This window comes from Hipposideros armiger, unplaced genomic scaffold (genome assembly GCF_001890085.2).
Source record: "Hipposideros armiger isolate ML-2016 unplaced genomic scaffold, ASM189008v1 scaffold_132, whole genome shotgun sequence".
Lineage (NCBI taxonomy): Eukaryota > Metazoa > Chordata > Mammalia > Chiroptera > Hipposideridae > Hipposideros > Hipposideros armiger.
In genome coordinates this window covers 1,630,747-1,648,040 of record NW_017731482.1, presented here as the reverse complement: position 1 = coordinate 1,648,040, position 17,294 = coordinate 1,630,747, and the positions used below count along the sequence as shown (strand labels likewise).

The 17,294-nt window shown below is 36.3% G+C and overlaps 1 protein-coding gene across 2 annotated transcripts in view; it reads left to right on the top strand.

Moving 5' to 3' along the window:
* PGM2L1 (phosphoglucomutase 2 like 1) overlaps window positions 1–16,373 on the top strand; it is a 109,686-nt gene extending 93,313 nt beyond the window's left edge. For both annotated transcript variants that reach the window (XM_019649377.1, XM_019649376.1), the window contains exons 7-14: window positions 633–822; window positions 1,139–1,236; window positions 1,941–2,121; window positions 3,815–3,908; window positions 4,228–4,357; window positions 4,577–4,766; window positions 7,654–7,787; window positions 10,591–16,373. In XM_019649377.1, the coding sequence (XP_019504922.1) occupies window positions 633–822; window positions 1,139–1,236; window positions 1,941–2,121; window positions 3,815–3,908; window positions 4,228–4,357; window positions 4,577–4,766; window positions 7,654–7,787; window positions 10,591–10,693 (1,120 nt within the window). In that variant the 3' untranslated portion in view covers window positions 10,694–16,373. The remainder of the gene's footprint in view (window positions 1–632; window positions 823–1,138; window positions 1,237–1,940; window positions 2,122–3,814; window positions 3,909–4,227; window positions 4,358–4,576; window positions 4,767–7,653; window positions 7,788–10,590) is intronic.
* Window positions 16,374–17,294: the final 921 nt, after the last annotated feature.

The following is a 17,294-nucleotide window of genomic DNA, read 5'->3' as shown; positions in this document are numbered from 1 at the left end:
TGTGGCTGGGAGGAATGGGAGGGTTAGGGAGTGGCGGCTATGGGGTATGGAGTTTCCTTTTTGGGGTAATGAGAATGTTCCAAAATTAATTATGATAACGGTAGAAAAACTCTGAATATAGTGAAAGCCATTGAATTGTACGCTTTAAATGCATGAATTGTATAGTATACTTATTACCTCTTAGTAAAGCTGTATTAAAAAAATGTATAGCTAGGACCGGCTGAGTGGCTCCGTTGATAAAGAGCTCGCTCAAGAGTGCGAGCTCAGAGCAACAGGGTTGCCGGTTTGATTCCCGGCCCAAGCTGAGCTGCCGCTGAGCTGCCAACAGGTGGCAGGATGGCTCAGCTAAAAAAAAAAAAAAAAGTGTGTAGCTAAATATATGTATTCCCTCTATATAAGATCAGGAAATTTTCTAAATTTTTTAATAAAATTTTATTTTTCCTTCTCTATTTCCATATTTCCATAACTATTTCACAAGTAACTAACACTATTGCTAGAAAGCATCTTGGCTTGCTGAGTATATTTTCCCTATCCTACAAAATAGATTTTAGCTTTTTCTCTAGCTTATTTTAATTATATCACACACAAGTAATGAGTTTTATGATTGATTGGATGGTAATTTTCCTTTACAGGGAATTAAACTCAAAGACCACCTTGAAATTTGTACACACGTCTTTTCATGGGGTCGGACATGACTATGTGCAGTTGGCTTTTCAAGTGTTTGGTTTTAAGCCTCCAATTCCAGTACCAGAACAAAAAGATCCTGATCCAGACTTTTCTACTGTTAAATGCCCAAATCCTGAAGAAGGAGAATCTGTGCTGGTATTTTTTTTCTTATATTTAAATTATTATTAGAGTATTAAAACTTCATCAAATAGATAAAACTCATTAACAGTTCATAAATTACTTACAGAAGCAAAAATCACTTTAGTTTACATCTTTCAAATTATATTGGAGCCATATATTCTGTTTTGTTTGAAATCTCTGGTGGATATCCCTACCTCTAGGCTTAACTTAAATTTAGCTGAACTGTATTTCTTCTAAAATTCATATCACTAGCACTGTGCCTACACTTAGGAATACTAACATTGAATTTAATGTCTTCGATACAAGTCAGTTTTTTTGCTCACTGTTTCAGGAGCTTTCATTGAGACTGGCAGAGAAAGAAAATGCCCGGATAGTGCTAGCCACAGATCCTGACGCAGACCGGCTGGCAGTGGCAGAGCTTCAGGAAAAGTCAGTAGAAAATGTTACTCGATTAAAAGCCTAAACTTTGAAAAATAATTTTTGATTTTAAGTCTCACAGGCTCATTGGAGGTAATAATAAAAAAAAAAGAAGAAGAAGAAAAGAAATCTCCTGTAAACTCAGAGAAAAGCACCTAGGTTGATATTTTAACCTTTCCTTTCTATATTTTTTTCTACTCAAATATTTAAGATATATTTATCTTTATAAAATTGTTTTCATACTATATATAATTTTATATCTTCATCATTGTCCACTTAATATTGTACTGTGAGCATTTTTCCCTGTCCTTAAATATTGTTTAAAATACTAAATTTCAAAATGGCATAATATCCCAACAGATTTCTTGATCAATGTAATCATTTCCTAATCTTGGTTCTTTGAGTTGCTGTGTATTTTTGCCATGAAAAAGTTGTGATAGATGTCCTTACATAGAAAGGACATCATATTATTAACTTTTTTTTCTCATTCAGTAGGAGAATAAAAGTAACAATGTATTAAGTTTTCCAAAGACATGGCTTCTATTTCTACCCTAAGCTTACCCCTGGTCAGTTAGAAAAGTAGTACTAAATGTTTTCTCAAAAATCTCATACAGTAATTTTTGGGTTCTCCTATGTGAAGGATGATAATTGTAGGTCTTAGGGTCAAGAAGGTTTGATGAGAAGTTATAATGACTTGAATTTTCATCTCTTTTCAGTGGTCATTGGAAAGTTTTCACAGGGAATGAGTTGGCAGCTCTGTTTGGGTGGTGGATGTTTGATTGCTGGAAGAAAAGTAAATCAAGAAATGCAGATGTGAAGAACATTTATATGTTAGCCACCACAGTCTCTTCTAAAATTTTGAAGGCAATTGCACTTAAAGAAGGATTTCATTTTGAAGTAAGAATAGATATTATTTGTGTGCTACTTTTCTAAACCTATTTCTATAAATTAAAGCCATGTCTCCACCAAAACTGACTTTTATTGATTTCATTTATAATTCCCACTTTTTCCAATTCTGCTAACACTTAATCTTTTTTGTAGTTTAGACACTTGAGCCAAATTCATGCAGTGTGTAAATTTCTGAAACTAAGATAAGATGTTCTTTAAAAATTGCATTAATGCTTATTCCATACAACAATATCTGGTTTTCACACTGAAAAAAATCTGGCTGTTGGTGACCTCATGAGTAACATGAACTCCATTCCAAAAAATTGTAGTTGTCATCAACCACTTGTTTAGGCTCTTCAAGTTCAATCTTAAGAAACTTTAAGTAGTCTTCTAAGTTGGAAATTGAGACCCAGTGATTCTGCATCCAAAAAAACAAATAATGCCTCTTTCTCAGCACAAATCATTAATCTCTGTGAGCCTTAGGTAGTTAAGTTGACCAGTTTTACAGCTTCTTGGACTGATGTCAATGAAGTTGCTTTTCCTCTGCCATCTTTGCCAAATTCAGTGAAAATGTCACCTCTGGGCATTTTTCTTGTGCCATAGTCAAGCTACAGGTCTTAACACTAATTGACTAAATACAAGAAAATCATACCTGTCTTAATGAAATGGAGCTTTCAATCTCAGGCTTTCTAAGATACAAATAGCAAAATAGAAGAAATTGAAAATTTATTCAAGCCTAAGATTCTGAATTACAGTAATGTTAACATTTTTCTCATTGATATCTGTGGCAAGAAAAATGTGTAATGAGCACAAAAGAGAGAAAAGAAATGATTCTAAAGACCAATGTTATAAATTTGCTTCCTTGTTTTTATTGTTGGAGGTGGGGCGGCAGATGGTTTTGGCTTTTATCCAGTGAGAAAGTAGAGAAATGAATTAGGAATCTTAAATTAGTAATGGTCAGTGTGTATCACATGCTCTTTCTGTTGACTGTAAAACAGTTCATGTCTATAAGTGAACAATAGCTCATCAGATGAAAAGTCCTTAAATCTAATTACCAAAGAAGGACTTGGTATTATGGTCAGGAACACTTGGTTTAAGCATATGCTGTGATAATGTTGAAAGTGCATCATTAAAAAGCTTTGTGGCCTTTGATTACTCAGGGATACTAAATCACAACCTTCATAGTTACTCTTATATTAGTGCTTATAATACAGCTTAAAGAACAGTTGCTTAGAAGCAGTGTAATTGAGCCCTACCTTCATCTCTTATTGCAGCATATTCTTGGGCAAATTTACTGAACCCCCCAGCCTGTTTCAGCAACAGAGTTTTTGTGAGCATTAAAAAAAGTTAATGATATAAAGCACTTGTTACAGTGTTTGATAAATAGTAGATGATCATAATATATATGCATGTATTACGTTACTTTGTCACTATACACATCACCACTTATAAATATTGGATTATATTTGGTGTAAATCACCTATTATTGTACTTGGTAAATAGTAGGTCATCAGTCATGTATATGTATCTAGGCACTTTATGACTATATGTTTACCACTAGATAAATCTTATGGACCAAAAACCTAACAGAAGATCACTATAAGAGTGTTAAGTAGTGCATTTAGTGCTTAGTGATAGGCTTTTCTCTAATGTCTATTTATGAGAGAGTCACTTAACTAGAGTAGCCTCCTCTGCATTTCAGGAAACATTACCAGGTTTTAAATGGATTGGAAGTAGGATAAAAGACCTCCTGGAAAATGGGAAAGAAGTCCTTTTTGCATTTGAAGAGTCTATTGGTATGTAGTAAATATTAAAATCTTTGAAATTTGAATGAGAGCATTTTTTTTTTAATGTAGTAATTCTATAGAAAGGAATTTTGTCTTCTGGTTTTGCATTTTGAGTTGTGGTACAAACCACCTAGAACTCAGAAATATGTAGATGTATTTCGCAACAGGAAAAAAAAAAAAGGGCCCTTAAAGCTCCCCTAAATACCTTCAGTATCAATGGGTTCCATCTCTTAGTAGGCTTTTAAATTCATTGGTCCTTTTGTAAAACCATTGAAATTATTTCAGGCTTAAGTTTTCCTCAGTTTTATAGGTGTTTTTGAATTCTCAGGTTTTCTGTGCGGGACTTCTGTTTTGGATAAAGATGGAGTGAGTGCAGCTGTTGTTGTTGCTGAGATGGCATCTTACCTGGACACGATGAATATAACATTGAAACAGCAACTGATTAAGGTTTATGAAAAGTAAGTCCTACTGTTATGAATTTCACATGCTAAATTTCTAATTTTTTGTCTTACTTTTAGCTTTCTAAATCTGTTTTCAGTTCTTTCTAAAAAGTACTAAAATTGTCTAAATTAAGGACTGCCACTTTGTACATAATAGTATAATTGACTTATCTTTAATATACACGTTTCTAAAGAATTATCTGAAATCTGATTTTAACACTTTAAATCTTTGTGCAGATATGGTTATCATATTTCAAAGACTTCATATTTCTTGTGTTATGATCCAAGTACCATCAAAAGTATATTTGAAAGGCTTCGCAATTTTGATTCTCCAAAAGAATATCCGAAATTCTGTGGGACATTTGCTATATTGCACATACGAGATGTTACCACTGGATATGACAGCAGCCAGCCTAATAAGAAATCAGTAAGTACCTATCCTTTTTTAAAAAGTTTTCAATAATCTGTAATAATTCATACTGTAATAAAATAGCGGAAGTTCAAGCCTGTGAGTTTCTCGAAACTAGGATCCATTGTTTTTCTCCAGAGCAATTGTAAGTCTGCTAACTGGCTCTTTGCCTCTAATCATGTGCTTGTTATCCTCAAGCGTATGCTACCCCCTGGGGGTTAGGGAGGTGAAAAATAATGAGAGAGACAAAGAGAAAGTGAAGGAAGGAAGGAGAATGTGTGATGATGCTAAATAAATAATGTTGAAAATAAAGTTTATAATTTAAAAGCTACACATCTTTCTAGTTGTAACCTTCCTTTTTCAACTTTATTCCTTATACCTCCAGCCAAATAGAACAACTTATAGTTTCTTATCTGTATATTTTTAAAGTTTCTTCTAGTTTTGCTCAAGCTATTTCCTCAGTCTACCTTTCTTCCTCTGGTTGCAGGTCCACACATTATCCATTATTCAAGACATAAGGCAAATGTCACCTCCTCCATATAACCTCCATGTCTCATAATCAGATATTTTTTTCCTGAGGTTATATATTCACAATATGTTGTGCCTCCCTCCTGTCCTTCTTCACTGTCTATCTTACGTTATCATTGAGTTGTACATGGCAGATCCATTTGTGATATACCTTTATGCCTTTCAGAGCTCCTGCCTCCATGGTAGGTGCTCAACAAATATTTCAATGCCACAGATTGCTGATCATATTTAGTTATTGTTATGATTATTATTAGCCTAAATTTTCATTTAATGATGTTGTCATAAGATTCTAGGCGCATGATATAGTGTGAGAAATCTACAGTCTCTTGTGTAGAATACCACCCACATGCCCTTTGTGTATATTCATCCAGTCCACAAAGTACTGCTTCCCAGTTATTGGTATTCTGTGTAGGTTCCTCTATGTGTGTATCTATTTTTCTGTCTTTGCAAACTACTTGAAGAGAAGAACCAATTGTTTTGCTTTTTTAAATTTTTCTAATGTTGCTATGCTTAGAGTAGTAGTTCTTGGTGTTGTGGTTTTCTTCCTCTTAACTCCCTTGAAATTTTATGATATATGTTATTCAAAGCGCTTTTCTATCTGTTCCCCACTGATGATTACAACGGTTTTGTAAGGCAGGTAGGATGGATATAGTTAATCCCTTAGGGTCACATACTAAGTGACAAAGACATCTTGAGTTCTTTCTTTTTCACACTTCAGATAGACAGTCATCTGTGTGTTCAACAGGCATTTATCAAAACCTTTCTGTGCTACAGGCACAGGCACACTGGGGATGCAGCAGTGACAAAGGCACTATTTCTGCACTCAGGAGTCCAGTGGGGAAATGGACAACAGTGATTACTTTACAAAATGATAAGTGCTACCAGAGGGTGCAGAGGGTGCCATGGAAGAGCATAGGAAGGACCCTTACTCAGTTTTGGGAGGCGTATGGAAGACTTTTTAGAAGATTTTTGTGAGCTGAGTTCTAGAGTATGAGCAGGAATTATCCCGATGTAGGAGAAACTGAGGGTGTTTTGGGCGAAGGAAGTAGCAGATGCTAGGTCTGGAGATGAGTAGGCATGCTTTCCTTCAAAGAATGACAAGTAGTTCTCTGCAACTGTAGTACAGAGTGCAAGGAAGGATGGCACGTACGGTGAGTGGGTTAGAGAGGGGTGAACTTCCTGGTAGAAGGATCAGTGAGTATGCTGTGATAGTAATCGAGAAGAGATACTGGGAGCCTGAACTTAATATAGTAGCAGTAATGATGGAGAGAATTGGGTCGTTGGGAAAGTCATGACGTATTTTTCTATGTTTTTCGTTGCAAAATTGCGTCATGACTTTTCTGACAACCCAATAGTTGATTTAAATAAAGAATAGAATATATGGAACTTGGTAGTTGATGGTCTTTGAGTGAAAAGAGGGGAGGAATGTCTCTGTCTTAAGCAACTAGTGTATGGTAGCACCACTGGCCAAGTGAACGGTCTCAGGAAGAGGACCAGGTTCGGGACACTTGAGGAAAGGCACCACTGTCCACCCTTCTATCCTACTACAACCCCCACAGCTCCCTCGAGATGCCTTCACAGACTGATCTGTGGTCTAGGAACAGCATCAGTGTTAATCCATACATTTAATGTCAGTAAAGCTTCATTTTTTTTTTTTAATTTTTAGGTAAAAAACATAAAAATTTTTTTTTTGCACCCCAGTGGCTATTTTGCCTATCCTCTAGGATATGTGCACTCTCCTTTGGAGACTACTGATAAACCGACAGCGCTTTGGAATTGTAAAGCACTTTGCAATGTAGAGGCAGATAGTCCTGGCTTCAACTTCCTGCTTTGCCACTTAGCTAATGCCCTTGAGCAGGGGTCGCTGACTTTTTTTGAGCCTTCTCCGTAAATTGGCAGTAATATTTACTTTGCGGGATTATTGTTGAGGCCCAGAGATCATGTGTTTAAGGTATGTAACTCAATGCCTGTATTATTATAAATGTTAAGTAAATGGTATATTTATGAATTATTATATATGTAATCTTTTGTATTTTATAAATCTTTTACAGATTTTTTTTTATATTGTGGTAAAAAACACAAAACATGAAATTTACCATCTTACCATTTTTAAGTACACAGTTCAGTAGTGTTAATTATATTCACACTGTTGTGCAGCAGATCTCCAGAGCCTTTTTCACCTTGCTACACTGAAACTCTACTCCCATGAAACAACTCCCCATCTGTCCCTTCTCCCAGCCCTTGGCAACCACCCTTCTACTTTCTGTTTCTATAAATTTGACTACTTTAGATACCTCATGTAACTGGAATGTATTTTACAACTCTTCAAAATGAAAAAAGTTACCAAGAGTAATTAAAGTGTTACAATTTTGTATAGGTGCTGCCTGTGAGTAAAAACAGCCAAATGATTACATTTACTTTTCAAAATGGATGTGTTGCTACTCTTCGGACAAGCGGGACAGAACCAAAGATAAAGTATTATGCAGAGATGTGTGCATCACCTGACCAGAGGTGAGCATTGACTTTATTTATTTATTTATTTGTTTATTTATTTATTTATTTTAAAAGATTTATTGGGGAATTGGGGGATGGGAACAGCACTGGGGAATTGGGGGAAGGGGAACAGACAAGCTGCTGTCCTTTCGTTCCTCAGTCTAGCTGTGGAGGACGTTGCTTCACTGGCCCAAGTTGGCACCATCATTACGCTCTTCCCGGGTGAGGCAGATCAGTTGCCAGCTTCTGGACGGCTGCTCACGGCAGCTGCTGGCTACACACGGTAGCCCATGGCAACCCACTGCAGCAGTGGCTGCAGCCTATGCCATCGCTGGCGACTCATGGCAGCCCAGCTCCAGGTTGAGCTGTTGTTCAGCATCTTAGCTGTGGAGGGCAGTGTCACTGGTCCTCACATGTGGGATCCAAACCAGGGCCCTCTGGCATCCCAAGCCAGCTCTTAACCAATGCGCCATTCAGCCACCCCAAGCATTGACTTTAAAAATACATATATATGAACTTTGACATAAAATTCATATACCATACAATTCACCTATGTAAACTGTATAATTCAATGGTTTTTAGTGTATTCAGAGTTGTGCAATCACCACAATTTTAGAACATTTTCATCACCTGTAAAGGAAACTCCAAATCCATTAGCAGTCACTTCCCGTTCCTCTTCCTCCCAGTCCTAGGCAACCACCAATCTACTATCTGTCATAGATTTGCTCCTTATTCTGAATATTTCATGTAAATGGAATCATACACTATATGGTCCTTTCTGACTGGCATCTTTTACTTAGCATAATGTTTTCAAGGTTCATGTTGTAGCATGGATCAGTACTTTATTCCTTTTTTTTAAAAAAAAAATTATTTTCATGGCCCTATAATTTTCCATTGTATGGATATTCCACATTTTAAATCTGTTTATCAGGTAATGAACATTTTGGCTATTATTATAGTGGTGTTACAAACATTTGTGTACAAGTTTTTGTGTGGACATATGTTTTCATTTCACTTATATATACATATCTAGGGGTAGAATTGCTTGGTCACATGGTAGTTCTGTTTAACCTTTTGAGGAACTGCCAGACTATTTTCCAAGGCAGCTATATTACTTAGGAATTGAATTTTAAAATTTTAGTAAATTTATATTCCTGGGAAAGCCCTCTGAGCTTTAACTATTATGTGATGAACATAGACAATCAACAAATAATTTGTTTTTTGCCAAATTTTCATTTTCTATATCTACTGTGATTTGACACAATCTGCCCAGTTTGTTTCCTTTTAAGAGTATGAATGGTGACTAAATTAACTTGACTTTAATAAACATATTTAAAGACTATTTAAACTTATTGAAAGTAGTGCCTCCTATAATGTTGTCATTGATCAATATATTTTGGGGAAGGAGATGTTTTGGAATTGTCTTCAGAGCCCAATGTACATTATTTTGTATTTCCCTAAATCTTTGCATCTAAGAGTAGATTTTATTTCCTTTGGGGGGAAAAAAGGAGCAGAGTTTAAAGTAAACCAAATTGGGTAATGCTATATATGGTTTAAAATGAAGCATGATTTGGGTGGCCAGTTGGCTCAGTTGGTTAGAGCATGGTGCTCGTATCACCAATGTTTCCAGTTCGATTCCCACATGGGCCATTGGGCTGCACCCTCTACAACTAGATTGAAAACAACTTGACCTGGAACTGATGGGTCCTGGAAAAAAACACTGTTCTCCAATAAAGTTAAAAAAAAACAAACTGAAGGGCCAGCCGAGTGGCACGATGGTTAAGAACTGGCTTGGGATGCCAGAGGGCCCCGGTTCAGATCCCACATACGAGGGCCAGTGACACTGCCCTCTACAGCTAAGATGCTGAACAACAGCTCAACCTGGAGCTGGGCTGCCGTGAGTTGCCGGCGACGGGTGTAGGCTGCAGCCCCCTGTGGCAGTGGGTTGCCATGGGCTACCATGTGTAGCCAGCAACCAGCGTGAGAGGCCAGCAGCCACAGTGAGCGGCCGTCCAGAAGCCGGTGACTGATGTGCCTCGCCTGGGAAGAGCGCAATGATGGTGCCAGCTTGGGCCAGTGAAGCAACGTCCTCCACAACTAGATTGAAGAACAAAAAGACAGCAACTTGTCTGTTCCCCTTCCCCCAACTCCCCAGCGCTGTTCACATCCCCCCAGTTCCCCAATAAAAATCTTAAAAAAAAAAAAAAAACTGAAAAAAAATGAAGCATGATTCTTAAAGTAATAAAAACTGATTTGTTGGGTAGTAAAATGACTGTGAAGGCTGTTTAAAAGATGCTTTCCTAGAAATGTTTTGGGCAACACTAGCTCTTCAGGTGTTGACTTTGAAGGACATATTTGTAAGTGTACCTTTATTTTTTAAACATCTCATTCTTTTTGTCACACTTCCCTCTGCTACCTGAAAAATACATTGTGTCATCCTGTAATATCTGTACAGGATATTCTTCAAAGTATTTCAGGAAGCCGTTTTCTCATATTACCTGGTATTGGTGCTCTTAGCCATTCAATCACCTGACCCAGGAGAAATCTTTAGATATACTAGAACTTATCCATGTACCATGAACCAAGGATCTCCTCGTAATGCTGTTCAGCTTCAGTTTGTATGTGATATTGATGTTTTTTGTGTGTGTCATTTTTTCCTCTCTTTGGTCCTTTTTGTTTTAACTGAGTGAATTTCTCTTTTGATTACACATTGTTTAATCATTCCATCAGGTATACGCCCTCTTAAAAAAGTATAACAATTGAAACAAATTTTGAGGCTATGAAAATTAAGAATTTTAAAACTCTTAATCTTTTCCCTCAGTGACACTGCCGTACTAGAAGAGGAATTGAAGAAACTCATTGAAGCTTTGATTGAGAATTTTCTTGAGCCCAGTAAAAATGGACTGACCTGGCGTTCTGTTTAGCAGACACCAGTACATCATTGCTTTGTGCTGGCATATGGAACAGGACAACCAGCAACACCACGCATTGACCTCGTGTTAGCATTCTCTCTCTATCTCATCTGGCCAAGTATCTTTTTCCTTTTATTCTCTTTCGTTGTAGTTGGCTGACTAAACAAACTGTATAAATTTGAAATGAAATGGTCTGGAGAGAGATGCTTCAAATTTTTTCGTAATCTTGAACAAAAGTCATTACATTAAAAGTTGTTAGTGTAACATCATTCTTCCTTAACAGAAACAAAACAGTGCAAAAGTGTGTTTTCTTATTAAAGTGTGCATAAGCTTAGTTCCGTATTCTTGTAATTGTGTATAGCATGGTTTTTTTAAAAAGGCAGATAAATGTTATCTAATTGTAGAGTTAGTTAAGGAAGTTAATCCATAAAACTGGCAGGAAAACAGCACTGCTCTCAGAATATTGTGGAAAAGTGTCATTGTTACATCACAGGTATTAACTTACAAGTTAGAGTATTTGAGATAGGATATTTAGCATTTCTAGTTTAGAACAGATGTTATAATATGTGATTTCCAGTTCTTCTGAACCATTAAAACATGGTTCAGGTGCTCTTGGTGCCGTGGAAATTTATTGTATGTATTTAAAATTCCGACGTTTACTGAACATGAAACAATAGTGGCAATGCTCCTAGTGACTTTGTTCTTGTCAAATTTCTGAGTGCCTTCTCAGGGTACGGTATGAATCGAAACCGTGTTTCTGTATCAAATATAATTTAAGCAGTTCATTTTCAAAGAGTTAAGGAAAACCTCCCAAACTATATAGGTGCTTCCCCTCTGTATTAAATAGGTTTGCTGACTTTAAAATCTTATGAATGTAAATAAAAATCTTAATAAAAGCAGCTCAATGTAACTGTAGTTAAGGATCTTCATGTTAGAATTAAGTGTCAGGTATCACAGCCTTTAAGAAAAAAATCTGAACTGAAAAAAGAGCTGTGAATTTCTTTAAAAGTCTAACTGTTGAATTACATTTTTACAAGTAGATTTATTCCTTTATCAGGTAAAGTAATACTAATTTTACTAAGAAATAAAACATTCAGATTTTAGGTGTTGTGAAACACTAAAACTAAAGCCCAGTTTATCTTAACATCTTGCTGGCTTCTATAGAATTTCTGATGACAAGATTATTCTATCTTTTCTAATGTGGGGAGGGGGGGAATTGGAAGGTCAGTTGGGTTGATTCTGCAGTCTTCTAAAAAAGACAATGGAGGAGGTCTGTTTAATCTTCTTAAAGTGTGTCCTGTCATCTATAGCTACATAATACTTAAACACATGAGGTATAGTTATATGAGGTAACAATAACAAGGCCTTAGGTGCAATCATACTCATCAAATGGAGATAACTGGCATTAGAGAATTTGTTTCCTAAAAGAAAATAATAATAATAATAATATAAAATTTGAACTGATTAGGATATGAAATCACGGTTTGTTGCAGCTATCAGCTAAAATTTGATTGAACCCATATAATCAAAACACAATTTTTAAATTATTGTATTGCCACTATTGTTAATTTGTTTCTTCCTTTCTTATAGCTGGAACTTGTATGACTGTAGATAATAGCTATCTAAATGTAGAGCACCATATTTCTAGACGAGTTTGTCTTCAAAGACTTTGCACTGATGAAGAATTGTGTAGAATTTTTTGCTTTATTTGCTTTTAGGAATGTAGACTGTAATTTAGGAAATGGCATATATTCTACAAAGTGTATGAACAGTGCTATATATATATATGAAAAATATGTATATTTGGTTTTAGTATCTGTGTTTCATTGACTGAAGAACAAGGGGAGCTAAAATGATGCAATAGCCCATTCATAATCCCTAAAGCCACGTTATGATTGTCATTCTGTCATAAAGAGAACAGTTTTATTGGCGTGCTTTAGTACAATGCAACATTTAAGTTATCTTAATCAAGGTGAAAAGTTATTAAAGCTTGGATTCTTATCTCAAAAATTTGTAAATCTGAAGTTAAAATTAACAAAATTTTACAAACGTTCCCAAAGTATATAGACAGAGAATCATTTGATTCTAGCCAAGCTCTCAAGTCTGTCGGAGTGTGATATTTAACATGAACTTGACATAGCAGGTGTACACTTGTGGAACAGGATGAGTTCAGTAGCCCAAGTCAACTTGAGAGACAGATGGCTGGCCAATACGTCTCAGCCTGGGGCTCTGCATTGTTTATCTTTTTATTTATGAACAATAGCATGGAAATGACTATACCCTCACTGAGCGTGCAGATCAAAACTGTGATTTTCTAGAGCTTTGGGGACAAGGAAGAATTAGTGGGACAAGATCAAAGCTTAGGTTGGAAATAAACAGTAGAAATAAGCAATAGAAAGGTCATTAAGAAGGGCTGGCATAGTGGCTCAGTTGGTTAAGAGCTTGCTCAACAGTGTGAGCTCTGAGAGACAGTGGTTCGATGCCCGGCTCCAGCTGAGCTGCCACTGAGCTGCCAACAGGTGGCAGGATGGATCAGCTAAAAAAAAAAAGGTCATTAAGGTGTCACAGGAAATGCTTCTTGTGAAGGGCAAACTTATCACCCTAAAAATAGGGAATAAACTGACTGTGGGCAAGTTTTACTTGTGTTTATTTGTTGTTATGATGAGCGAATAGTGAACCTTTTGTTTTTCTTTATTAGTGACTGCTAATGAGGCCAAGTTTTAGAAGGTGAGAAAAAGAGCCCCTTTCACTGATTCAGTTCCTGCAAGGATGTTGTGTCTTAGGATCACATGGGAACTGGGGAGGGGATCTAGCAGAAATAAAAAAGGAATTGCATGCAGATTGGAGAATAAGACCTCTGAGAAGAAGTCCAAAGAATTAAGATCATTTAACTCTGGAGAGGAGAAAGCTGTTGAAATAGTTTAATAAATCTTAAGTTATAAAGTCTTTTAATCAAAGGACTCAAAGTAAGAAGTAATATGACAAACTGTTCTCTATCCATAGCAAGGACAAAATAAGAGAATAAGGATCTTAAACAAACAAACAAACCCATGAAAAGTGTAAGTTAAGATTTATAACGTTGGGCAGGAATCATTATGAAGGCTTCTATTTGAGGTTTTTTTATTTTTACTCTTTAAAAACTTTAATATTAAGGGATATACTGAATGGTTTTTACAGGTTCTTTCCAAATCTTTTTTTTAAACTCAGGTTGGAACAAAGATGTCATAAAGAGCACAGAAAGTAACATTTGAATTTCACTCCACATCTAGAAGAATTTAGCTCACACGATAGGTTTTGTATGTTGAGCAGTAGATGCATGAGCACAGTGAATAAAGACCTGGTTAGATGTTATTTTTAATTTAACCTGACAAATTAAGTGAGACTTGAACACAATTTTGTTCATCTTGAAGAACGTATAGCATTATAGGCTATTTGAGAGGTTTGTTTGAAATATGAAGTATTGTTGTTTGGATGTAGTAACTTCAGCAGACAGAGAGGTTCTAAGAGATTGGATACTGTGGAATATCTTTACACAGGAAATAGAACTGTTTTTTAAGCAGATTGCTTCTGGAGTTGATGCAACAAAGATATTAGCTGAAGTTTAAAGGAAAAATTGTTCTGTGAACTGCTGCTATTGGTATTTCTTTCAGATCTTTTCCATTGTTGTTCGTGATGCTTGAAAAATCCAAATTCTGCTTGGATACATTTAATTTTATGCCTTTTTATCCCTACCTCCCTCTTTCCCCACATTTCATTACTGTGATATGCTATTGCCCTATTACCTCACTGATAAGAAATCTTAACTGTATCTTTCAGAATGCTTTAAACTTGTTCTTAAACTAAGTTGGTTTATGGACTTTTGGTTATTTTGTTATTGTGAGAATATTTAAGACATTGTAAGAAGTAATTTGAAATCTATTTCATAACTTTTTTGGGTCTGTTTGGATACTGTATGTTAATTTATTATGGCCTTTTACAATTCACTTGTTTTCTGAGATTGCTCTGGAAACTGATGAGGAAAGAATCATACTAACCAAAATGAATGGTCAACTGATCTAGCATTTTATTTTCAGTTTCCTTGTACTTTGGGCATCCAAAGCACAAGATTTGAGGAAATATTTTTTTCGTATCTGCCCCTCAAAGCATCTTGACATAAGCCATAAGGAGTCTAGGTAGAAAGAAGAGAATCTCCCCTTGCCTGACTCTATGCCTCATGACTTTAGTTCTAGTTGGAAACGAAGTTATCATTGACCATTGCTTACTTTAAAATATTCATCATACTGTTATATTCATGATGCCATCTTTTCTCTTTATTCATTAAAGACTATGTACTTAAAAAAGAGGACATACAAGAAAGAGTAAGGATACCAAGATAAGGGCAGAGTGACAGAGCTAAAGTTTGCTTCTCAGATTTTCCCACCAGCATGACCCTAAAGCAGAAGAGCGTGAGTGTGTAGGGGAAGGGGCCTCAGAGCCAAGTCAGAAGCAGACTTACATTCATCAAATTTTGTGTTCTGTCTTTAAAATGTAAGTGGATTTTGCATAATAAAACTTTTAACATAAAAATGATTCCTTCCATCTTCACCGAAACTAGTGTTGCCTGAAAGGAGAACTGTGTATCACATGGCCTCTCCGTGCTCTCCCGCAGTGCCCCTACAATCGCTGCATACCCCGGGGGGTACACACCTGGGCTAGTGTGAGAAACCTGAACAGAATGTATCTAGGACATTCCCTGCCCTTTAGAAGCTGACCTTTGAGAGTATTAATGCCAAGTTAAACTGACCTGAAAGTTATGTTACCACTGAAATTTATAATGTAGTGAAAGGTGTTGGCCAGTTTGTTCATTTAATTTATTGGCATTCCTTGACTGAGCAGGAGCACCCAGCTATCAGCTCCCTGAGAGCAGGGATCATGGTTTATTATTTTTCATATCCATACCACCTAGTATAGTACCTGTTATAAAATGCTTAATTGGTGATGATAGTAATGAAGTGATTTTATTTTACAGAAACAGCTAGTTTAAGAAAGAAAAAATATTAATGTTCTAATTCAGCTTCTAAAACAATACCCATTACTGAAATTTATAATAAGTCATGCTCTTTAAGGAGGCACACCCTTACATATTCCATTTCTTTGGAGAAAGTAAAGCATATTCCTATTTGGAAATTGTGTGTAACATCTAGTATGTTACACTCAAAGCAAGGTATTGGCCAAGAAAGCTAAGAAAGTGTCCGGTAGACTCATCACTAGTAAAAGGGCCATTTTGAGCCTACTAGTGCTACTTTCCAAGTGAGTCACAACTAATTTGATACTATTTGGTATATTTTTGTTTAGTGTTATGATTCAGCATATATCTGACAAGAGCCACACAAGCAGAAGTCTGCATCCATGTATGGTGAGGTCTTCTTGTTACAGGCTAAAATAAACTCTTTGTCTACATCATGAATATTCCAGATAAAATATATGCAGTTAACAAGGAATTATTTTTCTGACTGTGTAGCAGTAGTTCAAAATTGTGCCCTTGTTTTAACGGTTTCTGTCAACATCTTCCCATTTTTTTCCCTACAAAAACACCAGGGTGTATCATAAGTACTGCCTGTGAGAATTTACACTTTAAATATTTATGTGTGGATTTCTTGCGGTTTTAGTCAAATGAAGTGTTATCAGTAATAAACAGATCTCTTCATAGGCATGAGTTTCTGTGTAATTTTTGTATCTTAGATACTGTGTAGTTCATAAAGTTTGCTATCCAAACTGAAAATGTTTTTGAAATATGTGCATCACATTCCCTAGAATCTCCTTTGAGCCTAATAAATATTCTAGCTCATTACTCAATAAATATTTCTTGATTGGTTCGTCAGAAATCCCAGAAGAAAGAGTTAATATTAAAGTTCTTTCCATCTTATTTTTCTCTTTTTCTCCTTCAGCTGTCCTAATTTGTCTGCCCACAATAGCATCCACTAACATAATATTACTCCTCATGGCACACAAGTGAACAAATAAATTTTAGTGGTGTCATTATCTGTCTTCACTACTTCACCACTGTCTAGAACAGTGCATGGCACAGAGTAAGGACCCAGTTAATACTTATTGAATGAATGAACCCATGCTTTTGCTTACAGAAGAAAAACACTAAATTCTTGATTCTGCATATGCATAGAGTTGCACATGTTATGAAATATGCAGTAGTGATAGCACCATTGGCCTGAGACCTACCTAAGAGATTTATAAATCCATTAACCTCTCATCCAGGCATCACCTACTTCTGCTGCCTCTGGGTCATCTCTGCCCACCTCCTGCTGAAATCTCAAGCTCAGCATTTTCTTCCTGCCTTTTCTTAGTGGAACTCTATCCTGGTTTGAAGCCTCCAGGTCATCTTTGATTGTTCCTGCCAATGATATGTGCTATTTGACAAGCTCTTTAATAGTCTCTGAGGGTAAGGGCAAGGCCATTGGCCTGAGACCCACCTACACAGGGACTAGAAGTTAACCTAAAATAATAGAACTGTTGGGCCAGCTGAGTGGCACGTTGGTTAAGAGCTGGCTTGGGACGCCAGAGGGCCCTGGTTCCGATCCCACATATGAGGGCCAGTGACACTGCCCTCTACAGCTAA